General features: G+C 32.0%; 4 protein-coding genes across 6 annotated transcripts; 2 read left to right on the top strand and 2 right to left on the bottom strand.

The window, feature by feature from the left end:
- Positions 1–1,242: 1,242 nt before the first annotated feature.
- LOC100815396 (phospholipase D Z) lies at positions 1,243–5,186 on the bottom strand. Its single transcript, XM_006578052.3, has 7 exons — positions 4,983–5,186; positions 4,489–4,693; positions 4,074–4,275; positions 3,712–3,905; positions 3,110–3,263; positions 2,156–2,320; positions 1,243–1,920 (listed from the first exon to the last, which is right to left on the bottom strand). The coding sequence occupies exons 1-7, from the start codon at positions 5,158–5,160 to the stop codon at positions 1,459–1,461; spliced, it is 1,560 nt and encodes a 519-aa protein (XP_006578115.1). The 5' UTR covers positions 5,161–5,186; the 3' UTR covers positions 1,243–1,458.
- A 902-nt stretch (positions 5,187–6,088) lies between these two features.
- On the bottom strand, positions 6,089–10,802 carry LOC100784205 (BTB/POZ domain-containing protein NPY1). 3 transcript variants are annotated; one of them, XM_041014829.1, is made up of 5 exons: positions 10,623–10,770; positions 10,092–10,161; positions 8,981–9,050; positions 7,516–8,694; positions 6,089–6,858 (listed from the first exon to the last, which is right to left on the bottom strand). In XM_041014829.1, exons 1-5 carry the CDS (start codon positions 10,651–10,653, stop codon positions 6,313–6,315), a joined length of 1,896 nt encoding a protein of 631 aa, XP_040870763.1. In that variant the 5' UTR covers positions 10,654–10,770; the 3' UTR covers positions 6,089–6,312. The 3 variants fall into 3 exon arrangements, with proteins under 3 accessions (XP_040870763.1, XP_003522372.1, XP_040870764.1); XM_003522324.5 differs by lacking the exon at positions 10,092–10,161 and having other exon boundaries at positions 10,623–10,802; XM_041014830.1 differs by lacking the exons at positions 10,092–10,161; positions 10,623–10,770 and adding an exon at positions 9,652–10,047.
- A 6,951-nt stretch (positions 10,803–17,753) lies between these two features.
- LOC100780976 (transmembrane 9 superfamily member 8) lies at positions 17,754–21,926 on the top strand. Its single transcript, XM_003522318.5, has 7 exons — positions 17,754–18,062; positions 19,008–19,172; positions 19,458–19,567; positions 19,666–19,771; positions 19,853–19,965; positions 20,113–20,266; positions 20,547–21,926. Exons 1-7 carry the CDS (start codon positions 17,955–17,957, stop codon positions 21,702–21,704), a joined length of 1,914 nt encoding a protein of 637 aa, XP_003522366.1. The 5' UTR covers positions 17,754–17,954; the 3' UTR covers positions 21,705–21,926.
- A 2,009-nt stretch (positions 21,927–23,935) lies between these two features.
- Positions 23,936–25,000, top strand: LOC100305551 (early nodulin-like protein). The gene is made up of 2 exons (NM_001250030.2): positions 23,936–24,194; positions 24,468–25,000. Exons 1-2 carry the CDS (start codon positions 24,023–24,025, stop codon positions 24,830–24,832), a joined length of 537 nt encoding a protein of 178 aa, NP_001236959.1. The 5' UTR covers positions 23,936–24,022; the 3' UTR covers positions 24,833–25,000.
- Positions 25,001–25,766: the final 766 nt, after the last annotated feature.

Here is a 25,766-nt window from a genome sequence, read left to right as displayed (position 1 = left end):
AGTTATTTTTAAGAACTTTTGACTTTTGCCTTTATTTATATTTATTTTAAATATCAATAATTAAATTTACACTATTCAATAAATTGTCTTAAAAGTAATTTTAAGGTAAAAAAAATTCACATAATTACAAAACATTTTTAATTAAAAATTTAATTTTTTATCATAAACTTTGACTTTAAAATAACTTTTAATTTACGAAAAACAGTTAAACACTAGCTAAAACTTACACTTTTCTCGTAGACGTGCATCGTTGGCCACAAACGCAAACAGCTATGCAATATCAAGATTATTCACCCTTCTAACATACTGTTTTGTTATAAAGTTAAATTTTTATTCTTAGATGGATGGCATATTTTATACTCTTTCTTCACATATGACTTTGCTATTATTTAAGACTTGATTTTATATTTTTTTATTAAAAAATACCAATTATTAATTGCTTTTAATTTTCTCTTTATCTTATTAGTTAAAAAAGACCATATTTCTCAAATCTATTAATTTTTTTTTCGTTTTAAGTATCAGTTAGTTATATTTTAATTTTTTTTCGTTTTTAAATTTACTTATTTAAATTAAAATTTATATTTCTCTTATAATTAAAATATTTTCCTTTTAATTTAAAATTTAGTTACATTAGAACAAATACCCGTTCAGTATATGGAATGCTTTCTACTTTATTAAAATAATAGAATGTATTTATTTCAAGGTTCATAAAAATCATCAACGGGAAAGTAAACATGAAAATATAATTTGGTACACGTTTTTAAAAATATTCTTAGAAATTGTTGATTTTGTTTTTAAAAAAAGTGAAATCAGTATGTTTTACTTTATTTTTAGTCCAATAAAAAGGTGAATATACTGCTTTCACATGAGAATAAGAAAATAAAATTACTTTTTTTAACCCAATTATTAGTTTTTTTATTTATTTTTACTTCCACTCTTTTTTATCATTATTTAAATTTTAAAAAATGTTTTCAAGAATGCTAAACTTTAACCAAACATATTTTAAAATTTGCCCGTTCCTAATCATACTATTGTGATATACATTGAAACAAAGCTACTAGTGTTCATGTCATGGTCATTGCTTCCTTGTTATTTTGGTTTCCTTTCATCTTTGTAGTTTGTGGGACTAATCCATCAAATTCTCTTCAAACAATTAGCAATGAACAGAAAGCCAACATTATGATTGTATGACAATGACACTGTGGAAACCTCAACAGAAGAACCTATCTTTCCCATGGCTTCCTTTGTCTACTTCCAATTCACTTTTGCTGCTATTACATGTTGCATGGTAGATAAAATAAAACCTTGCTGGTGATTCAACCGCACATTACTTTTTTTTTAACTCAAAACAACTATACGGCAATTTTGCAAAATAACATAAAATTTTCCTTTTCATTGCAACAACACATAACACATTGGCTTTATTCATCTTTTTTATATCATAAAATAAAACAATAATTAGATTGAACTTCTTGTATGACCTTTCTCAAACTCTTCAAATGGAACAGCATAGGGTGAGTTCCAATCAGCATTAAAAATTTCCCTGAGTTGAGAGATGATGGCAGTGTTGTATGTCCCAAAGCTGACACCTGCTGTTGTGAAGAAGTAGTCCCATACAAGATTGCTAGTCCCAATGTGTGCCCTTACATCACTAACTGCATATTTTCCATGATTGACTCTTGTAAAATCAGGGTATATGTTTCCTGTTCTAGCTCCACCCTTGATGGCAGGCCCTGTCATGTTGAAACCTGGAACCACATAATATTTTATCTCAACTTTCCCAGAGCATGTGTTGTATTTTGAGGAAGAGCAGAGATTGTTGGTGTAGAGGAGAGACTTCAGGTACTCATCTGTGTTGTTGATAGAGTGTGCCCAATATGCCACCAATATCTGCACTGTTACATTCTTGGAAAACACCACCTGTTTGGTGGAACTTTGTTAGAAAATGTAAGAATTAGGAAAGTCTAGCAACTTGAGATGTGTAAGGTGGCAGTGGCAACTAGTGAGAATATGTAAGAATTCCCTGAATAAATGATTCGACTGCTATAATATTTAGGATGCCTAGCCAAAAAGATGAAAAATCCAGGGAGGAGGAAAAAACAAAGAGAGTAAACAAGTGAAGAAAACACAGAAAGCCAGAGCACTTTTAAGTTACCTGTGATATTGCAGAGGATAGGGATGACCAGTAAATTGTTTGGTCCATAAATTGTGACTGACCTAGCCAGTCCATGGTACTGATTCTAACTGTTTCCTTCTTTCCAACAGACTTAATTGTATCAATCCATGCTTGCTCATCAGCCTGATATTTGCCAAATAATAGCTGCAACCACCAAAATACTAAGATGATCCAATGAAGATTGGCAATTTAACAGGTCCAACAGAGGGCAATCTTACAACAGGAATTTTATTTTTTTGAAAAAAAAAATATAAGCAAAAATATTTAGCTAATGCAATAGGGGCATGAATGAATTTCCAAGTCAGTATTTACAATTTAAAGTGTCACATGCATGCAGACAACAAACCAGCAGTATAAACCACTCGCCTCTATATCAGGTGGATGGCCAACCATCAATTTTTTGGGTATAAGCACTAATAACTACTTCAAAAATCAACATGGCAAGGTAATTTGTTTTGAACTTCTCTAGAAAAAGCAACTCACGTCTCTAGAAATCTGCAGATTTAGATCTTAACCAAAGCAACTTTAGGTTTGAATAATATTTATCTGGCTAATCCACTGGACACCCTATGACTAGTCTATTTCACATGCATTACATACGATCTATGAGGAAGCTGTCTCTGCAATTTTGAATTGGAAACATAAGTAAGGGCTAGAGGTTTCTATACTAATCTGAGATGATGCTAGCTAGGCTATTATCTGCAGATTTAAACCCAAATTTGGCCCTTGCTAGCTAAAGTATTCCCTATAACACCAATCCCGAATCCCATGAGATATCTAAGGACTAAGATTGATTTTTCACTCATTGTAAACAAGCATTCGATATTAGCACAATTAGAAAATTATTTAAATTGAAAGTTTGTGCTGGCATAAAACTGTAAGTCAACCCAACGCTGATGTCTGGATTCAAGGATGCGTTAAAGTAAACGTTACCTCTGGGGGTGCAAAGGATAGATAGCTGCCTTGGAGGTGCTTTGTTAAATAGTTACTCCCAGGCGTTTGAAATGGAAGCTTAAACATATAAGGTTCAGACAGAATAGGATATCCTGCAATATGAGGAGTCTCCAGATATTGAGGGAGAGGTGACCTGTGTAAATAATTAGATACAGTAATGAATTAATGGTGAAAGAATTTTCTTTCCTCGTGCTTAGTTTACTTTCATCTGTTCTCAGTTGCTGGCGATGTAAACTTAAAAAGTTCGATGTGCTTCTGAAGTTTGCTACATCATTCACTAAGTTGATCCTGCCTCTCATGTAATTGTGTTGTGTTATGATCATGCTTAAAACTACATTTTATTTTATTATTTTAAGTTAAAATCCTAACCAACCGCTAGCCTCCACCACATAAAAACCTACAGTTAACATTATTCTAGCATTTACTCACACACTCATCATGAAGCATTATGTCTTCTCAGAACAGCGAAATTCCAGTGAAGAACTTTATTAGGAATTTCAAGTTAGAAAATCACACGGGTAACAATTTAGTGAAGCGAAACTTGTAAGTAAACATATTTTTATCATCAGGCCGATACTTACATGCACCTCTCTCCATGATTAATGAAATGCGACCAGCAAGGAACCTTTCTCTCAACTTGCCAGTCTTGATCAAACACTGTTTTTGTGTAAGCTGAAGAATTAAGCGATGCTAGTGTCCATAAATTGTCAAAGTAAACCTCAACCTTTTTAGCTATTTCATGACAATCAGCAAAATAAATTCCCAGTTCCTTGACCTACAGCAAGCAAGTAATAAGCAATGAAACAAGTATCATGGATTTGACAGATAACAGATGTCTATAATGAAGAAAAGAGAAATTATATCAACACAAAAATATATTTGAAAAAGATAACGGGCCTATTGACATAACACAAATTCAACATAGCACATGTAATAAAATTACCTGTGTAAGAGATTTCCAGTCATTGTTTGCAGATCCAATATACACATTCCTACTATCAGATATCCAAACTTTGGCATGGACAATGCCCGAGCCCCACCAATTCTCAAGTAACAATCTCACATTCTCAACATTAGGCCTTCCAAAAGCAAGTTTGGATGGTTCTGAGGCAAAAGTTGGATACACTCCAGAGTGGGACAATAACCTACCTCAATATCCATTTGAAACATACAACATAAGATTGAGATTACCTTGTCTATATAGAGTTTAATTAATAAGCACAATCATGCATCCATCATCAACAAATCTCATTTCAAAGTTAAATCGATTTATGATATGTGGTCAAACTGGTAGTATTCACTATTCAATTCAAGTCTAATAACCACTAATCATGCACGTGGTAAGCCATGAAGCGCACCTGATGCTAACATTACGGTCAGCAGCAGCATCCAATGCTTCATAAAGGGCAACACCTTGATCGGCACCAAATTCATGCATCTGATGCTGAGTATAACCATAGTCCCCTGAGCGAGGATCATCAGGAGAAGGTAGCAGCTGCCAGTACTGAGCAATAATGTGAAGCCTCGTGGTGGAGTTTGCAGCCAGCCACCGAAGCACATCCCCTACAACCCAGTTATGAGTCACAAAGTGGTAATAATAGCATGTCCATATCAAATTATTAGACAGTCCCAGATCACCATGTATTCATAGTCCCCACCAATTTCTACTTGACAGATTTAATAGAACTCGAGTAAGTGTCGTCATATGGAGATTAATTGAGATCAAAATAGTCTGAGACAAGGACCATATAAAAAATTCTCTGTCAGAGGGTGATTGGTAGCACATATATTTCTACTACAACTAGTACTACTAGTACTAATAATAATTACTGCTACTATTACATTTACGTACCAGTAGAGAGGGTGCCGGGAACATGGGATAAGTGGGGCATATTGGTGGGAATGGATTGCACTAACCATGCTTTACAGTGGGAAGAGGATGATGTTGATGCACACACTCTGCACAACAACACCAATATATTAAAACACACATAGACACAGTGGATACCAATCCTCGTAGTGTGTCTCATGGTTTTCTATAGTGGCTGAGATAACATGCGGCAAACAAAAAGGAAAAGTTGTAGTATTAGAATTTGGTTTGTTAAATTAACTTGTTTAGTGCAATACAGCTACTACCCCGGTTGACTTCCAATAGAGTCAGCTTGAAACTAAGAATAGCTGGATCTTCTTGGAATATACGACAAGTTAAATGCTAATTAATCATTGCCGGATTCATATTACATTTGCCAGCTGATAAGGATCCGTTATACTTGGATCCAATGCAGGCCTAGGCCACACACCCTCGCAAAGCTAAATTAATAACGATATTACTCTTTTTCATTAAGTTTTCTTCCAAATTGCTTTTCATTGTTGGATGTTGTTACCAGCCACATTCGGGTTATATATGTTTACACTTTATAGTTTTTATCCTTAATTTTAGGCTTAATTACTAATTTAGTTTCAAAATTATTTAAAATAGTTCAATTTGATTCCTACATTTTTTAAACGCTCCAATCAGATTCTTTAATTTTTAAAAATGTTTTTTAATCACGTCCTTTCCGTTAAATTCTGATGGTTTTCACTTATGAATAGTGAAGAATACCACAAAAATATATTTAAAAAATACATTTACGTTTTTGTCCTTTACTAATTATTGGCCTATGAAAATAAATTTAATATGTAAATATTTAAACAAGTTTATAGTAATAATAAGAATAAAAAAGTTTACCTTGAAAAACAAGAACCACGTATCAAAGCTTAATTTTTTAAAAAAAATAATAACAGTGTAAAAGTATTTTAAATTCTTCACTAATTTTAGATTTTGTATATCATTGACTTTTATGATATTTATTTTAAAAGTCATACATAAAGTGTTATTTTATTAATTGTGTAAAAACATCTACAGTAACAGTATATCAAAATTAAACTCAAACTAAAATAAAATAAAATATTAGCATATTTATAAAAAGAGCAAAAATATATTTTAAACGTTCAAGCTAGAAGCAATGCTACATATCCCTAGTCCAGTGAGCATTGTGTACGATGGAAGGTCTTACACTTGAGAGGAAGATAAACTACAATACTAGATTACATTTTAATGCAATGCTAACAACATCCTACCACTTTACACTTAGACAGCAATTTGAATCTTTCTCACCTGTTCCAAATAATTTACTAACTCCCTAAGAGATAGAATGCCTCTTGTGTCTCAAAGATAGGCCATATGATTTGGTATCTCCCTGGCCTAAAGAAGTTGGGCTACTGGAACTCCCAGAAGTCTCTGAACTCCTATTCTCTCCATGCCCTTTTCTCACACTCCATAACTTGTCAAAGATTCTCCTTGACCGCGATGGCAGCAACTGAATGTCACTTTTGTTGTTTTTGCTATTCTTCTTGCCCAACTTCCCATTTTTATGTAACTCTCCATCCTTGATCCTCAAATGACTCATCTGATTCTTGAGGGCGGCTTGGCAGCTATCTCCTGCTGTTGTCTCACATCCCTCATCTCGGTTCATCGGAGAGCATAAAGGGTCACGTGCACTATTGTTTCCGGGTGTTCGAAAGCTGATAGAAGACCTGACCTGATCAAAGAAGAGAACCTGCACTATAACTCGAAGAGGAAGGCGTTCGTTCTGTGCTGCATGCACAGAAGCACCTGCTGTCAATTTCCGGACATCCATCAGTCCACATAGCTTCTTCCTTTCAGCTTTTGTCAAATTCGGGTGCTCCTAACAAAAGAACAAAGTTAATTAGTAAAATAAATGTCATCAACTAGGCAAGGCGGCACGTGCATCATGAGCAATCAGCTTCCCTCTTTTCCTGCTGAAGAAGCTGATCAGAAGCATATTTTTTAGTTTGCACATATATATTGTCTGTTTTCTCATCATATCAGTAAATGGCTCAGAGTGAATTTGAACTCCCGAACCTCACATTTTGGGGAAAGGTATTTCCTCATTATATATAAAAAATATATATACACGCCATTAAGCAGTAACAGAATGTGCAGTAACAGAATATATATACACGCCAGTAGAAAACTGCTAAAGAACTCTGAACATTGTAAAAATATTCATATGAGAAAGTTAAATTTATAGGTAAATTAATAAATCAAAATGACAGGACATCACAAAGGCACCGACTGTCAAGTTACCAAAAATGTGCAGTCAGTTAAAATAGGAACCAATCAAATAAAACAAAACATTTTCTTCAGAGCAATAAAGATAGCAACAAAAAAGAAATTGAGTGTCAGTCAATTGATGTTGATTATGGTCAGAGAGTATGCTTTATATTTACTTCTAACCCACAAGCTTGAGACACACAACAATCAGAAGTTTGAACTAAGCAGGAATAGCCACAAAAACCATGAAGGATAAACAAAATCCTACCTTCAAGTAGATGTCTATAGCTCTGTACAGACCATCATGATTTGGTCTAGCAAAATCAGGAATGGATTGTGACAAATCAACAAAACTAGAGAGACCAAGATTAGGATCATGTGCAATTTCTCCAAGATAACCATCCACCAACTTGCCGACATTCAATAAAGACCTACGTGCTAAAATATATTTATCTTCTCCTCCGTGTTTCTCCTCAACAACCTCCATACCACAGCTTCCCTTTTCGTGATTCATATATTGATTCAAAATACCTTGTACCAAATGAACATCATATGTGGTAATCTGGAGAGACCTTGCTGGAATCAGTAAATCTTTGACACAAGCTTCGTCCAATTTGAGGCTAATGCTCTTCATCAATTCCTCTCTTGATGACTCGTTTATTCCGACTAATATGGCCACTCTCAATAGCTTCAGCAAGAAACTACACGGACAACCAATGCCATGATCATATGACAATAAACAGACAATTGTTTGTACCACGGCTTTGGTCCTTAAGGTGTTGGCATCAGAAACCAATGTATCAACCGAATCAGGTATCCATCTTAATGCATAGGTTTTTAGTGCCTCCCCAATAACAACACCATCCATTCTCCCCTTTGATTTCACAGCAACCATTACTCGTTTGTAAAGATCAATGTCCAGCTCACATATGTCTTCAACCCACCAATCCTCAGGAACAGACTCGATTTTCTCTAGAAATGTCATCTTGTCCTCGACAATTTTATCAGGTTCAGTTAATTTCCTATTATAAGTGTAAGACCAAGTGATGTATGCTGGATCTACACTAGTTTTAGAAGCTATAGAATCTATGCATCTTCCAACGATCTTCAGATCCTCGGACCATGGCAGAAGAGATTTAGAAGTCTGGAGAACAATTATAGAATCCTTCCAGCGACAGAAGATACTTGAGTTAAGAAACACCTCAATCTTTAAAACCAGGTTTCCTCTGTCAACATCCTCAGTCATCTCAAGGTACTCAGCGGCACAACGAGCAGCTACAACATTGTAAGCATTAAGAGTAACAGTCATTCCATAACAGAATTTTGCACATATTTCAAAGGCCTTTGGCCCTCCAGGGAAATCATCCAAGTAAATATCATGAGAATTCTCTTCATTAGCTTTTGATACCAATTTTTGTAGTTGGTTGCTCTTTGACAGTAGAGGGAACTGCAACTCTTAAAAGCTCAACATTAGTAAACAACAAAAGGAGGAAACTAAAAGCAAGTTGTGTCACCTAAAACCACAAATTAGAGGGGGGAAAGTGCACACTAGATGCACAAAATAGAATGCAAACTTGATCCATCATGTTAAAAACACTAAAACTGTTTGATTGTATAAGCTAGTATTATTGAATGATGAATATTCCCAAAATTACTACCACCTAAATTGAATACAATAATATGAATTTGTGCCCTCTACAGGACAAAAGTTAAAATGTCAAAAAAGTATGTACCTTGTGAAGGTAAAACTTAACATCACCAACATTAACGGTGACATCTGTAGCCAATTCAGATGAGATATACCTGCATGAGAATTCAACTTGGTATGGTAAGCTTATAAAGGGCAGATTTTTGTAGGGAAAACTAAGTGAATATACATGAAACCTCCCCCCACCCCGGTGTGAATATGTGTGTGTGTTAACCACATGCAATGTTTGTAAGCTTCGTGTCAAGTGTCAACTTATGATGGAACAAGTGACTAAAATTATGCCAGGAAATCAGGTTTTTTGGCCAAAATATAAAAATTAGGATGCATGCTATCCATCCCATTCTTACACTCTGTTCTCATCTTAGCAGCAATCAAATAGCTCCCAAGGCCAAAACCTGATAGCATGCCTGAAGCGAAAAAGAATCCTTTTTTTTACATATTATACTGGCAGAGCCTAGGTTTGCATATTGGGATAACTTATTTTGAAGAAATAATAGTTTTTCTTTCCACCTATTTCCCTGAAAACAATCTCTGGGGAGAAAAACAATTGTTCGTGTCACATCCTCATAGAAAGAAACCTCAACTTGCAGAGAAGAACAATAAATGCAAAACAATTTAATCCCAGATAATAATTAATTGGATGCACTTCCAAATTAACATTGATTAACCAAAAATGTCTCCTAGTTGCACACATACATATACCACATGCATGAAAGATGACATTTCATTGTCAAGCATGCTTTAGAACAGGCAGAAAAGGCACCAAACCAGGTTAAGCCACCTCTTTAAAACATTCCACCCTCAAGTGAAACTCTTTAACCTTTATGATCAATTGGGGAATGAGTCCTTTTGCATGAATTCCACCCTTGTAAATTTTCTCAGGGTCCACTAGGACCTTCTTTAGGATTTTTTGCAACTACCTTTTATTTATTTTTTTCACACGAGAATGCCCACATTCACGTACACTAGGCAACAAAACAAAATAATAAGTGCCCCACCCCTAGTAACATGACATACAAAAGCTCGTGAGGTAAAGAAAACAGATACGGTGAGTATATTAATATTCTTTTATTAGAAATAAAAAAGGCTTGTCTCCACCCATAATTGAAGATGATGGGTACTCCACATCACTTTACCATAGTTGGACCACAAGCTCGTGAAACATATCACAGTTCGAAGGATGGACCACGATCTCTTTCTCCCACCCTTTTTAGTTACCAGCAACAAAATTAGAATGTTAACATTATTTCTAATAAGAGAAAATCAGTCTACACACTCACCATGTAATAAGCAGTCATCCAATCACAAACTCTTAAATTTGTTGACTTTTACAACAATTAACTTAAAAATTATATATATCATATCAACCATGATTTCTGATTTGATTGATAGAGTGATTTTTTTTTTTACATCAATATAGAAATTATATATAAACTCTTGTAACAATGGGGTGTGTGTGAACAAATCTTGGTTTTAATTAGAAGTCAACAAGTTTCTTGAGTTATAGGAGCTGACTAAACTTAAATGCACGTATGATGAAACGACAGTGATATTGAAATTGAATGGTGAAGAGGGGTGCAAAATGCATGCAGGATCTAATCAACAATGAAAGGAAAGCAAAGAAAGAGAAGGTGTGAGGCTGTGAAATGATAACTAATGGCACTAACCTGATAGAGTTTCCATCAGCTTGAAGAGCATCAGGCTTGGAACCCAGCTTCATAAACTTCATTGCTATGTCTCAAAGCAAAACCAAACCAAAAGTGATTCAGACAAATACACAGTGCACAGAAGGACTTAAAAAAATTGAAATCTTGAAGTTTGCATTGCAGGTAAGGTAAAAAAGAAAGAAAGAAAAGAGAGGCAGACAGGGTGGCACTGGCTCAGCCTCAGGTGTGATTGGACCCTTTTGTCCCTACTCCTTATTCTTTTTATCCGCTTTATCCTTGTACAATCCTTCCTTTGTCTCTTTACATTGGACGATGATGATGCTGAATTGCTGATGCTATCTGTGTCTTCACACGTGCTATTTTCCATTCTCTGATGACGTAATAACGTGCTATCATGTTACACTTGTAATAATCAATAACAATTGAAAGTGACATGATAGTGATTCAAATTAATAAAAAGAAAAAAAACAGTTTATTTCACAAGAAAAATTGCATTGAACTACTCTTAATTAATAGTAGTATTTTATATACTAAAAAGTATAACTTCAAGTATCCAATTATTCTGTGTTATATCTCTTAAGGCCGAAAATTTTTCTTATAAAATGGGTTATCAATATCACGACTTACATCATATAATAGTTCTTTTTTTCTAAAGCTTATAAACTTTCTTAAGTGGGGTGTATTCAATCCTGAATTTTAAAAGATTTTTTATTAAAAAAATTACAATTTTCAATCAAACTTTTAAATAATAAAAATAAGTCTTATTGGTACAAATATTTCAAAATAAATATCATGTGAAGATTTAAGACTTATCTGTTTAAGCTTTAGAGAATAATGGTTCTAGTTTCTCTTTTTTTTTTTAGAAGAAACCATTTTCACCTCATAAAATATATTGAAATAGTTCTTTAGTTTATTTTTTCTGAAGACTTGCCCAACTATTATATTTTTGAAATATATCTTTTAACTTCAAAATATTTTCCTTTCAAAATCAAATAAACATAACCTTAAACAAAAATATTAAATTTTATTTAGCAGTTTAGAAAGACATGGTTGAGTTCGTTTGTAGTTTCTAGCTCTAACCTTTTTAGAGCAAATTAAAAAATCTCTAAGAAATGATGACTGTCTCGAGTTCGTTTACTTAAGCATGATAATCAATAAAAGTTATGTGAAAATTTTTCAAATTAAATTCATTCTCTCTTGATTTTGCAGGTCAAGTAAGTTACAGAAAGAATAATAAAAATAATTAATAATTTAAAGTTTTTAAAAATATAAAAAATGCTAAATAATGATGAAATTGCATTTCACAAAGAGAAAAAGAACACTTAAATGGTTTGTAATCCCTAAAGTTAGTTATAATCCTTAATTTTCTGTCTAGTCTGAGTCTTTTTTTCCCTTCAAAAGTGAATGAATTTTATCTGTTAAATGTTGAGTTGGTTAATGACAAATATTCTTAATATTATTACTATATTATAGTTATTGTCGCATCATTACCTAAATGTTTTTTTTTCTTTGTAATCATATCAAATTTTATCTTAGTTTTTAAAAATATATGTTTGATTTAGTCCATGTAAAATGGCACTATTATCACATGTATTGTAATTACTTTTATATCATCTCTAATTTTCATGCCACCCCCTTCCTTTTCTTTTCCCTCCCCAACCATTGTCTTTCTCATGCTCCTCCTCCTTCACCTTTTTTGTTACGTTACATGTCTCCCCATTATCATCTTTTTGTCTTATTCCATAACTCTTCCAATATCTACTTTACCGTGTTTTTTTTTAAAGTATTGTGGCTATTAATAATAAACAACTTATTTCATTATAACATGAAAATTTATTAGCTTTATCCTTTTTCTACAACTCTTAGGCTTTTAAAACTTTTTAAAATAATAATAAAAATAAATTATCCATGTAATACTTATAATTTATAAAGGCAGTGGGATAAGAGAAATTGGGGGTGGGAACACAGAGAATGAATAGACATATAGGAAATAAACAAAATGTGATGCAATATTAAGAGAATAGGACATAGTAAACAATGGATAGGGCATCAGGGATGATGTTGGTGAGGTTGAAAGAATGAAATCAACACCCAGGTTACAACTTGCAACGTGACGAGAGTGGAGCGCAGAAAGAATTTGTGCTACATGGAGTGAGGATGGGAAGAGAGAAAATATTTTGTTTTTTTTTTATAAGTAATAAATTATTATAATATTTCTATTTAAAATTAACTAAAGCAAAAGAGACTAACATGTAACTTTGTCATAAATTTTTAGTATTGATTGTTAATGTATTCATACTAAAAAATAAAAAAAGCGTAAATACATTAACAAATTCATATATATATATATATATATAATATGATAATGGTAACAATATAAGATTTGAATCAATAAAACTTATATAAACTACTACTAATTTTTTTGTTACTAAGCCAATGACTTGCATAAGCGATAACAATGCCTTGCATCAATTAACAAACTCAATATTTACAAAAGTCTCTTAATATTAAAGGTTAAAATAATTCATTTTAAAAAAGGAACAAAAATGTAATGAAATTCAAATAACGAATCATATGAAAGTAGTTTTAAAAAAAAAAATACAAAAATTATGCACCACAATGTCACATTAAGGACATGCTTGAAACTACATCAATTTCCACATTAACGCATAAGTTATGGTATGTAGCTTATGATTTGACATGCGTTTTTTACTTTAGAAAGATGATTTCAAACACCCACTAACTCATATAAGGCTTGTGTTAATAAATTTTGTTCCATTAAACATTCTCCTTAAAATAATAAGAAATCGAAAGAAAAAAAAGTATTTTTAGAGATTGGATTTCACTTTTAAGATATGCAAAGGGGAATAAAAAACAAATTATAAACTGACCAAAATTCTTTAATATTAAAAGAAAGTTTTTTTATAACTGATATGAGAAAATTATACAAGTAAATTCGAATATTTAACCTTGTCAAAAAATAATACATTTTATTTTTATAAAAAATATACTAAAATTTTTATAAGGATGGAAAATGTATATTTTTAATTTGATGGGGGCGAAAAAACATATTTAAATAAACAAATATAATAGAAGGCCTTATTTTTAAAAATAAGAAATGGAATTTATAATATAAATATTTAACAACTCACAAATTCAACTTTAGATGTAAAACTTCATTTTCAAAAGTGGCAATCCACCCTCAGCACTCGAGCATTTTAACAACTTGACGACCAGTATATTATAATATCAACTCATCCTTCTGTTCTGCATGGGAGAAATCAAACTAATCCCCTCCACCCTTTTTTTATTCCGTTTGATAAAAAAAAAATTCATTATAATTAGGCAGCATCTGATTCGAATGATCTCGTCATTGTTCACATACTAAAATTTGATATCGAAATTATAACACAACCAAGTAGCATTAAAATTATTTACTACATTGCTCACCATTATATCCCGGAGGAAAAATAAAATCCATTTAATTCAAGTCTTTTTAAGAGACATTAAAATCAAGTCGGTGTATGTTTAGATACGCATTTATGAAATTTGATTATGAATAAATGTGATTTCAATGTTTGAAATTGTGTTTGGAGAAAATAAATTCATGTCTCTGCAGGAGTTACTGAAGGTATCTTCCGACTTCCGTGTCTACTCGCTAATTGATATGAAAAATATTCAAATACGTTGTGTGCTATGGCATGATTAGTTTAGAAATTAATTTTAAATCTAAAATTAATTTTAGATAATTTTTCACATATTTAATTTTATGAAAGAAAATAATCTAAAATTTTATGAAGTAATTTAGAGTAATTTTTATAATTAGTTTTGGATATTTTTTTCATAATGAGTTTTACTATTAACTTGTTTATTAATAAAAATATACAAATACAAACCACATTATTTCAAAAACAATTTTAACCAAAATTAATATCATTTAAAATTAATTTTTATCAATATTCAACTAGACACATTCTATATAACTTTTAAATTTATTACGATAAAAGTCAATAATCTTATTATATAAATTTATCTCAATTTTATCAGATCATAAACTATTATATATGATAAGTTTGTTAACTTTCACGTTAATAAATTTAAAAGTTATACTAACATTAACTTATAATCGAATAACAATATAAAACTATTTTATATTATCGATGTATACTCATTAAATTCTTATATTTGGGTTAAAATTTTAAAAAATACTTTTATAAATTCCAATACACAAAAATATTTTTTTGACATCTCTTTACTAATTTTTTTTATGCTTATCTCTTCACTTTAATCTAAAATGTTTAATCAAATCAAAACTCAAATTTAACGAATGAAAACATGAAACCAAACACACACCCGCATAATTAAATTTTAGTAATTTATACAATGGAAAATTCACATCTCAATAGTAATTATAAAAATTAAGGTAACATGGATGATCTGAAACAATCACTAATATTAATAAGAAGTTATTAATTTTCTTGCAATTTGTCAGATCTGATTTCTTACGTATGAATGAAGAAGCTCGGTTAATTAGTTAAGTAAACTACACTCAAATCCTTGAGTTTTTTTTTCAAATTATATTTGATTTTTTTTCATTTTTTTTTACATTATGTTTACTCTCTTTTTCTGTTAACATCGTTAACTAACTAACGTCAATTGAAATATGTGAGCTAAAGAAATTGTCCTAACATATGTGTTACACTTATACCTCTTGTGTTTTTCTCAAATTGCACCCGATTACCCCTCCTTTTTTTACATTACTTTTATCTCATATCTCATTCTGTTAACGTCAACTGAAATATGTAAATAGATGAAATTGTTCTAACATCTTTATTAAATACTTTGTAACAAAATAATAATTGACTCTTTGAATGAACTTTTGGACCTTTTCTTAAAGTAATAACAGTTTTTCCTTTAACATTTGATTCTTGCTTCATTATTGGTAACATTTGAAGAAGATGCAACTCTTAATTAAGACATCATATCAAACACCTAGCCATAAAAAATAAATATTTCAAAAAAAGGAGTTAAAAACACAAATGCAGGAACAAAATACTAAAATTTAAAGCAAAAGATCATATTCAATCAATAAGCATAGTTGAGAATACATTCAACAAAAACACAACAACCAAATGACTCAAAATGCACAAAAAATGAACTAAAAAAGAAGAAGAATAAAGGGTGTTAATACATGCGTACCGACAAGGTGGGTTCATGTCCAATTAGAGAAAATAGAAAAAGAAGGAAGAGTGTTAAAATATTTTCAGGTTGAAAATAGTGTCATGTTTTTTATGGAATTGATAGAAAGAAGATGAGGATATTTTAGACATAAATTTTCATTAAAAGTCATGTGACCAATATGTGTCTACTTTCTATTAAATTATTAAACCGTGTTTAGGAGGGAGGGGGTCTGAGTATAATGTGAGTTAAACAATTAAGGGATTTTTTGTAGGGTGCAAAAAAGGAAGGATGTTAGATGCAATTTGAAAAAAACACAGGGGATACGAGTGTAATTTACTTTGATTAATTCCTTCATAATTCCCATTATGTCCTCGAGTCCAAAGAGAAAAAAAGAAAAAAGATAAATACCAATTTTCGCCCTTGAATTTGTTAGGTGTTGATAGTTAATTCCCTGAAAAATAAAAAATAAAAATTTCGTTTCCAAATTTACAAAAAATATGACAAATTAGTCATAACGTTGGTTTTTTCCATTAACTCAAACAGTTGTATTTATGTGACACTTTCAGTGATGACGTGACAATTGATGAATGTTTCGTGAAAAATAACTTTTTATTTTATCTCCAAATTTAACCATTTGATGTCATTTTAGTTCCTAAACTCAATTACTTAGTGACATTTTGGTCTTTGAACTTTACTGGGCATTGTCATCTTAATTTTTAAAAGCATTTTTAAATTTTTAATAAAGTGTTACACTACATATGATTCACTAGCATAATGATAATAGATGACATTTATTTATAGTGGTAACAATTATTTATTAATGAAAAATAATCATCAAGTATACAAATAAGAAATACTATATGTTTATATTTGAAATCATTATTAATTAATTTATTATATTTTATTAAGTTAAAATTTCAACCAATAATATTATAACAAATAACAATATAACTAAACTGAAAATAAATAAACATATGAGAATTAAATAGTTGTATTTACGTGACATTTTTAATGATGATGTGACAATTGATAAATGTTCCATGAAAATTAACTTTTTATTTGATCCCCAAATTTAATCATTTATTGTCATTTTAGTTCCTAAACTCAATTAGTCAGTGACATTTTGGTCTTTGAACTTTACTAGGCATTGTCATTTTAGTTTTTAAAAACATTTTTGAATTTTTAATAAAGTGTCAAACTACATATGATTCGCTAGCATAATGTTAATAGATGGCATTTATTTATAGTGATAACAATTATTTATTGATGAAAAATGAATGAAAAATAATCATCAAATATACAAATAAGAAATACTATATGTTTATATTTGAAATTATTATTAATTAATTAATTATATTTTATTAAGTTAGAATTTCAACAGATAATATTATAACAAATAACAACATAACTAAACTGAAAATAAATAAACATATGAGAATTAAATTATTTTTTTATAACAATCAAATTAAAAATGTGTATTATGTAAATATATAAATATAAATAACTTATTTTTAAAAGTTAGTATATTTATTTAGTTAATGATGAAATTAAAAAACAAAGATATATAAAATGAATAATTTTATTTGAGCAAAATTTAAGATGAAATTAAAATTTTTATTTTTCACCTTTTTATTTTATTTTATATACTTCAACATTACTATAAATGAATTATATTTTATGTTTAATGTCATAGATGGCATATTTGTAACTTATAACATGTGATTAAATTTAGAGACTAAAATAACGCGTCTATTGGACCAAATTGAAAAGTCAAAGTGGTAATTAAACATGCATATGACTTGAGACAATCACATGAACACATGATAACAGTCATCACCAACAGGTATAGACAATTATTTAAATTAATGAAAAAAAATTAATAATCAAACTAATTTATTGTTTTTTTTTTATAAATTCAAGAAAAAGGACGAAAATAAGTATTTAAAAAAAAGCGTTGGGTCAATTCAACTGGAAGCACAAAGGGGGCAACCTTATATATAAAGTAGAAGGCAGTAACTGCACCAGATTGTAATAACCGGAGAAAATCAAGCACCGAGTCCTCTTCTATCCGTGTGTGGTCGCGACTACGCTTCTTCGTAACTCGAAGCGCGTGAAAAAAATAGCTTCTTCTGGATCTGGATCACGAAAGCCATGGCGTTTTGGAGATCTCTCGTAGCGTTCTCTGCGGTTCTTCTGCTTCTCATCCATGGCTCTCACTGCTTCTACCTCCCCGGCGTCGCTCCACAGGATTTCCAGAAGGTAACCCTTCAATTTGACCCTAACCCGTCAATTGGTTATTTTCTCGTTCCTCGATCCGTGTTTGAATCTGAAGAAGTGAGATCTGAGTTGGATTGGATCGATACTAGGTTTTTCTTTTTCATTATGAAGTTGTTTCTATTTTGTTGAAGACTCGATAGAGGAGCTGGAAATGGTGGGTTATATGGAGTGTTGAGTTTTAGTTTTATTAGATCTCTTTGATGAAGAAACGTTCACTTCGTAAGGCCGAAAGAGTTGGTGCTTTTTTCGTACGTTTGTTTGTTTCTGTTTGTGTATCTATTGCTTCCTGAGAGATTTCGAAGTCAAATTTTTTATTTATATTACCTGTCTTGCGTTTTATCGGTCACAGTTTGGTTAACATTGCACTGTTTATTTTTATTGATGAATTAATCCTATGATGGATGCTTTAATTTAAAGGATGTTAGAGAATTGGACTTCTTTGTAGAGGCGTGTAGCTGTAGTACCTTTATTGCACTTATTTGTATTGACAAATTGATGTAATCGGTTAAAGCTTTACAGAAAAAAATACTAACTTTTGTCTCTTGAGTTTTGTCTTCTATCTTTCTAGTATATGTAATCTGTTTTCATTTCACCTTTGTTTACTACCACGTTATTTTTATAACTTTAATCTTCCCCTCCTTTCTGTTGTTTCTAATAATAAAGGATATGTCATCAGATTATTTTGCACAGTTGAATTTCTTGCATAGTATCACTTTGAAATTTTGTTAGCAACTACAATGGCGCTTATAAAGGATGGAAAAATCTATTTGACTACTGTTGTGTATCCCCTTCTAAAGAATTGCCTGTACCCCTACCTGTCTTTTTGTCAATTGTACCCTTGTAAGCTGGACAAAGTGAGGAATATTCTGAATTAATGATCTACTTCGCAAGTCCTTAACTGACTTTTTACTTATTTCTTTGCTGCAGGGAGATTCATTGCAAGTGAAAGTAAATAAATTAACATCAACGAAGACCCAGCTTCCTTATTCATATTATTCACTTCCCTATTGTGCCCCATCAAAAATACAGGATAGTGCAGAAAATCTTGGGGAAGTACTTCGTGGTGACCGTATTGAAAATTCTCTCTATGTGGTCAGTCTTACTTGTTGTCTCTTATCAGTTTAATTTTTGTGACAATGACAAGAAAGGAATTCTAGATGATATATTTTCAGTTTAGGAACAATTAACTGCTAAATTTGCTAACCATGTTCAAATATTAGTTAATGAGTGATCATTTATTGACTTAATTAACTATGTGAGTGGTTAACTGGTTATTCATTTTCAAGCTCTTTTTTTTTCCCATTCTTTTTAAACTTTCGAGTTCCCTTAATTTTGTCATGGTTATGAACTGATTTCTGACTCAGTGGTATTTTGCAGTTTAAAATGCGTGAGCCACAAATGTGCAATATTCTGTGTAATCTTAAACTTGATGCTAAAACTGCTAAGGAGTTCAAAGAGAAGATCAGTGATGAGTATCGGGTGAACATGTATGTTATGACTATAATTGATCTATCATTTTCAACAAGTATTCTAGTACAATCATGGTAGGTATGTATCTTATAGTAGCTATGCCTTTCATGCACAGGATCCTAGATAACCTTCCTCTAGTTTTTCCCTTGAAACGGACTGATCAGGATTCAACTGCCTATCAGCTTGGTTTTCTTGTTGGACTCAAAGGGCAGTATAGTGGGGTATGGTCTTTATTTTATAGCACTATGGCCATTGTTATGAATGCCGGTTAGTATTTTTACTTATTTTGTCTGAATTCGCAGAGCAAGGAGGAGAAATACTTTATTCACAACCATTTGGCATTTACTGTTAAGTACCATAAAGACATGCTAACTGAATCTGCTAGAATTGTGGGCTTTGAGGTTACACCATTCAGGTCATTATTTTTTTGTTGTCATATTAATTTATTCCATTTAATTTTCTACAAATTATAGGAATCTCATGTATTGGGTTTCCCTTTTAATTGTTTCATCCTTTTGTGATGTTTAGTAGTGATTTTTCAAATCTGGATGTTGATCTGCAGTGTTAAACATGAATATGAAGGTAAATTTGATGTAAAAACGACTCGTTTGACAACCTGTGACCCTCATGCTAAACACACAGTTGTCAACTCCAACAGTCCCCAAGAGGTTGAAGAGGGCAAGGAAATTATCTTCACATATGATGTTGAATTCCAGGTGAGTTTATGGAGATGATAAATTGGTGATGTACTTCATACTTTAGAATTGGTTATTGGCATAAGCCAAGAAGTTAAGGCATATGGTTTGAGCGGAAAAGCTGGTTTATGGCTAGGGAGATGAGATAAAATATTAAAAACTCTCTTGCACTAATGAGCATGTTTATAATTTTTTTCTCTCAGAGAATTAATGTTATCCGCCTTTTTTTGTTGTTATGATAAAATGTGATTGTGGGCTGTATTTCTTATTATCTGCTATTGCCTTTGGCTGGTACCTTCAGGAGAGTGATGTGAAGTGGGCTTCAAGATGGGATGCCTATTTGCTAATGAATGATGATCAAATCCACTGGTTCTCAATTGTTAACTCATTAATGATTGTTCTCTTCCTTTCTGGCATGGTGGCAATGATTATGCTGAGGACACTGTACCGTGACATTGCAAAGTACAATGAGCTTGAGACCCAAGAAGAAGCCCAAGAGGAGACTGGTTGGAAGCTTGTCCATGGTGATGTATTTAGGCCCCCCAACAACTCAGATTTGCTGTGTGTTTATGTTGGAACCGGTGTTCAGTTTTTCGGCATGATACTAGTAACCATGATATTTGCTGTCCTTGGGTTCCTTTCTCCTTCAAACCGAGGTGGGCTGATGACAGCCATGCTCTTGCTTTGGGTTTTCATGGGAATATTTGCTGGGTACTCGTCAACTCGCTTGTACAAAATGTTCAAAGGGTCGGAGTGGAAAAAAGTTGCCCTCAGGACTGCAACCATGTTCCCTGCAGTTGTCTCTACCATTTTCTTTGTTTTAAATGCTCTCATATGGGGCCAAAAATCATCAGGAGCTGTGCCATTTGGCACAATGTTTGCTCTGATCTTTTTATGGTTTGGGATCTCAGTTCCACTTGTTTTTGTGGGTAGCTATGTCGGATTCAAGAAGCCTGCGATTGAGAATCCTGTGAAAACGAACAAGATCCCAAGGCAGATTCCTGAGCAGGCGTGGTACATGAACCCAGTTTTCTCTGTCCTGATTGGTGGAATACTCCCATTTGGAGCTGTTTTCATTGAGCTTTTCTTCATTCTCACCTCAATCTGGTTGAATCAGTTTTACTACATCTTCGGATTCCTCTTTTTGGTCTTCATCATTCTCATTGTCACTTGTGCTGAAATAACCATTGTGCTCTGCTACTTCCAGTTGTGCAGTGAGGATTATTTGTGGTGGTGGCGGTCATACCTTACCTCTGGTTCCTCCGCACTTTACCTCTTTCTTTATGCAACTTTCTACTTCTTCACCAAGCTTGAAATCACAAAGTTGGTATCTGCAATATTCTACTTTGGGTACATGCTTATAGCGTCTTACGCATTTTTTGTGGTAACCGGCACCATCGGATTTTATGCATGCTTTTGGTTCACTAGGCTCATCTACTCCTCAGTCAAAATTGATTAGATATAGCAGTTAGCGGTTTGGGTCAATCTACTATACTCTTAAAGGGTGAAGACAGTTTGTGTAAGGATTTTGATATTCAGGTACTAGCATGTTCAAATGTAACCTATTCTATACAATTTTGAACTGCGACGACAGTTATTCTTTTGTTTCAGTATCATTTTATTTTAATTGTCTGTCAAAGTAGGATTCTCGTTTGAATACAGAGATTTTAGGTTGGTTCTACTCCTGTGGCAGATGTTATATTATTAGAGCAGTTATCTCGATAGAAATCAAATATCATCAACGTTCAAGCACTTGAGCTTGAATGTCTGACCATGTTTGGAATGAAAGTAAATATGTGATGAAATTATGAGAACCCGTACCAGTATCCCTCCCTATCTAAATCGTATATCCTATTCTTCTTGGGAGTGCATTCTATGATTTACTCTTCCACATCCGACAACTTAGTACTACCAAGAAATCAGATCTGGATCAAGATTGTTACATTGGCTGGAGACAGCTTTCGTTCTCCGAAATTCAACTGAAGTTCAAAAAAAATGCAATTGTTATTTTTTATGTCTGTGCTAGACAATAGTCATCGATCATGATCAACACAAATTGAAATGGAGCATGTTACAGGGCATGAAACAACAAGATAGTGCCAGTTTTATCTTGAAAATAACTTTTTTTTTCTTGTATATTTTTGTCTTTCTTGATTAATTTGAAAATATTGCAACACTTTTCACGAAAAATATAATGGAATGTGTATATTGACGTACACTGAAATGTGTTAAGTGACTTGTATAAATAAGTATTTCTTTTAAAATACAAATAAATAAATAAAAACATTTGAGACATAAAAATAATATATTTTAAGTAGAGTATAAGAATTTCTTAATTGATGAATAAATATTTAAGTGGTTAATTATTTTTTGAACTCAACTTATATCCGAAGCTATCTTTATTTTGTTAGGATAGAACAAACGTACAGAAAAAGGAATTCATGATATGGCAGTCAGTAAGATTTGGCACTTGCTACTTTCTAGGGCGATAAAGTATTTTTGATATCTATGTACATATATTTAATTCAAACTCATTACTTGTTTCTGTTTCTGTTTTTTTAATGTGTTTTTTATATTAACATGACAATAATGATACTTAAAAAATAAAATTTAATTATAAAAATTATTAAACCAAAAAATATAAATAGCAAATACAACACACAACTCAATACAAAAATAAAATCAAAAGATCTCTCAAATATGTAAAAGTGCAGAATAAGTGAAATAGATGTATAGAATTTAGATTCATATTTTTTTTGAGTATGTTGAATGCGAAATCAATATGAGGAGCATTGAAAAATGTAAACTCCCTAAAATAGATACATACTTAAGCCTGTTTATTTTATTCTGATTTCATTTTTCATTGCATGTTTAACACCGATTCCTACCTTAGAAATAGGGTTTTGACTTTAGACTAGAAATATTACTTTACCCTGAGCCAACTTGATGGCTGGAGAGAAAAAAAACACCTATCTTCTCATTGATCAAAGGGTGATTCAAACACATATTTCCTAATTCGAACTTATTTAATGTTAAAAATCTTTACAAATAATATATACAGTAAAAAATTTCATTTTTAACAGCGCGTGGTGTTTTATACTTTCCATTTTCGATGTTAAATTTACACTTCCCAAACACACATTTTCTAACCCAAACTTATTTAATGTTAAAAATCTTTACAGATAGTATCTACGGTAAAAAAAAAAAAAAAAAAGAGTGGGGGGGACCGTTTCATTTTAAACAGTGTATGTGGTGTTTACCGTTTCTATTTTGGATTTTAAATTACACTTCCCAAACACATTTCCTAATCCAAACTCATTTAATGTTAAAAATCTATACATATACTATCTTCGGTAGAAAAAAAAAAAAGGACCATTTCAACAGAATGTGGTGTTTACACTTTTCCATTTTCGATGTTAAATTACCGTTTCTAGAGTTTACAACTGCATTTGTCTCTTGCAGTGTCAGTTTTAGGGTTGAGTGCATTCCAAATTCCATTATTATCGTCCATCAGTACCATGTTTTTTTTTTTTTTTACCGTTGTTATAGCCGTTACAATGACACAGGGTCCACCAATATCCAGAACATTCAGTAGCCCCACACATGCTGTGCTGTCTTCTAAGTCTCAACGGCTAGTTTCTCCCCTGTTCTTCATCACACCATAAATGCAACACTCCAAACACCCCCACTAATGCAAACCCACCACTTTGTGCTTGTGTGTGCAAGAAAGGTAAAAGCTTTCACACACCCTTTTCACTTCTCAAAAAACAAAAGGCCATGGCTGGTTCCTCTGCTTCTCTTTTGTTCCTTTTCCTTCTCTTTGGATTCTCAGCAGCTAAGGAGCTATTGGTTGGAGGCAAAATAGATGCTTGGAAGATTCCATCTTCTGAATCAGATACCCTCAATCAATGGGCTGAAAGGTCTCGTTTCAGAGTGGGCGATCATCTAGGTAATTTCACAATATTCAATTTCAAAACTTACCCTTTTTTTTAATTAGCCTAAAATGTATTTTAGACCCTTAATTTTTTGTCATCTTAATCCTTATATTTATTTATGATATCTTGGTAATTGGTAAATTTTGTTCCTCTTTGTAATATCTATGTTTGAAATTTACTCATTATTATACAAAACTACAAATACCAAAATCATTGTCTTAAAAATTGTGAATCTAATATATTTTACCCATAGTCATTCATCAGTAACACCTATCTTTATTTGGCAGTGTGGAAATATGAGAGTGGGAAGGACTCAGTGTTGGAAGTAACAAGGGAAGATTATGCTAATTGCAGCACATCCAACCCCATCAAAGAGTACAATGATGGAAACACTAAGGTGAAGCTTGAACATCCTGGTCCATTTTACTTCATCAGTGGATCAAAGGGGCACTGTGAGAAGGGGCAAAAGTTGATTGTGGTGGTAATGTCTCCAAGGCACACATTCACTGCCATTATTTCTCCAGCACCAACACCTTCTCCAGCAGAGTTCGAGGGTCCCGCTGTTGCTCCTACTAGCAGTGCCACAACGTTTCAAGTTGGCCTTCTCACTGCTCTTGGAGTTTTGGCTATTTATGTGGGTTTTCTCATGTAAATGAGACTCACCCCCATCTATGTATGTGTGTTTTCTCATGTGAATGAGATTTACCCCCATCTCATGGTGAAGAAGTTATTGTGATTTGTGGATCTATTCTTTTGTGTAGTGAATATATAATATTTTTCAAATAATCATATATCAAAATATGAGAGATAGCTTTATTAATTGAATAGAACAGTTGCGTTAAAATTCATCTTCAATATATACATGAAGTAAGTCAGTCTGCTATTCCTTCCCATTTCCCATCTCTATTATATGGATGTTCCTTGTAGTTCTTATTAAGTGTACAAAGTGAGGGTAAAATGAAATTATTCAACTTATTTTTTACGCATATCACTTTTTTTTTTCCAATGCAAATCGTTCTGTCATTAGAAAGTGAGTAGAGCATCTTTAGTTTTTGGATATAAGTTATTTTATGACAGGCTAAACATGTGAAATCTCTTCTATTTTTTTTTCTAATGGTAGAATTAAACGAAAAGATTGAGAATTTGCCGTGGAAGAAAATTGATTAATTTATATAAAATTCATTGGTGGTGATGACAAGAACAAAAAAAAGAGAGAGGATTTTGAACATTTCTGTTCGAATGACACATTTGATAATTTTGTTACAAATTGTAATGAACTTATCAATTTAATTAATTTGGATTCCTTTCACAAGAAATAAATAAATTACAATTAGAATTGGGATCGAAGAATTATTGAGATTGATAAATTAAGAATGAGAATGAGAAATTATGTATAAAATAAGATGACAAATTTTTACAATATTTTATATCATGAAATAAAAATTATAGAAAACTTATTAGACTGACTTCGACTTGCAGGAGTGGCAAATGGATTGATTCTGTATGTGTGAAATGGTCAATTTTTGTAGGAAACGTTCACTGTTGAAGCTGCTTTCATATAATGACTTTCACTTCAAGAAAATTTG

This window comes from Glycine max, chromosome 4, assembly GCF_000004515.6.
Source record: "Glycine max cultivar Williams 82 chromosome 4, Glycine_max_v4.0, whole genome shotgun sequence".
Lineage (NCBI taxonomy): Eukaryota > Viridiplantae > Streptophyta > Magnoliopsida > Fabales > Fabaceae > Glycine > Glycine max.
The sequence above is the reverse complement of the archived record's forward strand: the minus strand, read 5'-3'. Positions and strand labels throughout refer to the sequence as shown.

What these genes read in the sequence shown, in the direction of transcription:
- LOC100815396 (XM_006578052.3), bottom strand. Translation starts at nt 5,160, where the DNA reads ATGAGACACACTACGAGGATTGGTATCCACTGTGTCTATGTGTGTTTT. An exon ending in TCCCGGCACCCTCTCTACTG is followed by an intron (nt 4,694 to 4,982) that starts GTACGTAAATGT and finishes ACTGGGTTGTAG; the next exon opens with GGGATGTGCTTCGGTGGCTG. An exon ending in GACCGTAATGTTAGCATCAG is followed by an intron (nt 4,276 to 4,488) that starts GTGCGCTTCATG and finishes ATATTGAGGTAG; the next exon opens with GTTATTGTCCCACTCTGGAG.
- LOC100784205 (XM_041014829.1), bottom strand. Translation starts at nt 10,653, where the DNA reads ATGCTCTTCAAGCTGATGGAAACTCTATCAG. An exon ending in GCTGATGGAAACTCTATCAG is followed by an intron (nt 10,162 to 10,622) that starts GTTAGTGCCATT and finishes GTAACTAAAAAG; the next exon opens with GGTGGGAGAAAGAGATCGTG. An exon ending in TTAAGTTTTACCTTCACAAG is followed by an intron (nt 8,695 to 8,980) that starts GTACATACTTTT and finishes TAAGAGTTGCAG; the next exon opens with TTCCCTCTACTGTCAAAGAG.
- LOC100780976 (XM_003522318.5), top strand. Translation starts at nt 17,955, where the DNA reads ATGGCGTTTTGGAGATCTCTCGTAGCGTTCTCTGCGGTTCTTCTGCTT. An exon ending in TTGAAAATTCTCTCTATGTG is followed by an intron (nt 19,173 to 19,457) that starts GTCAGTCTTACT and finishes GGTATTTTGCAG; the next exon opens with TTTAAAATGCGTGAGCCACA. An exon ending in TCAAAGGGCAGTATAGTGGG is followed by an intron (nt 19,772 to 19,852) that starts GTATGGTCTTTA and finishes CTGAATTCGCAG; the next exon opens with AGCAAGGAGGAGAAATACTT.
- LOC100305551 (NM_001250030.2), top strand. Translation starts at nt 24,023, where the DNA reads ATGGCTGGTTCCTCTGCTTCTCTTTTGTTCCTTTTCCTTCTCTTTGGA. An exon ending in CAGAGTGGGCGATCATCTAG is followed by an intron (nt 24,195 to 24,467) that starts GTAATTTCACAA and finishes TTTATTTGGCAG; the next exon opens with TGTGGAAATATGAGAGTGGG.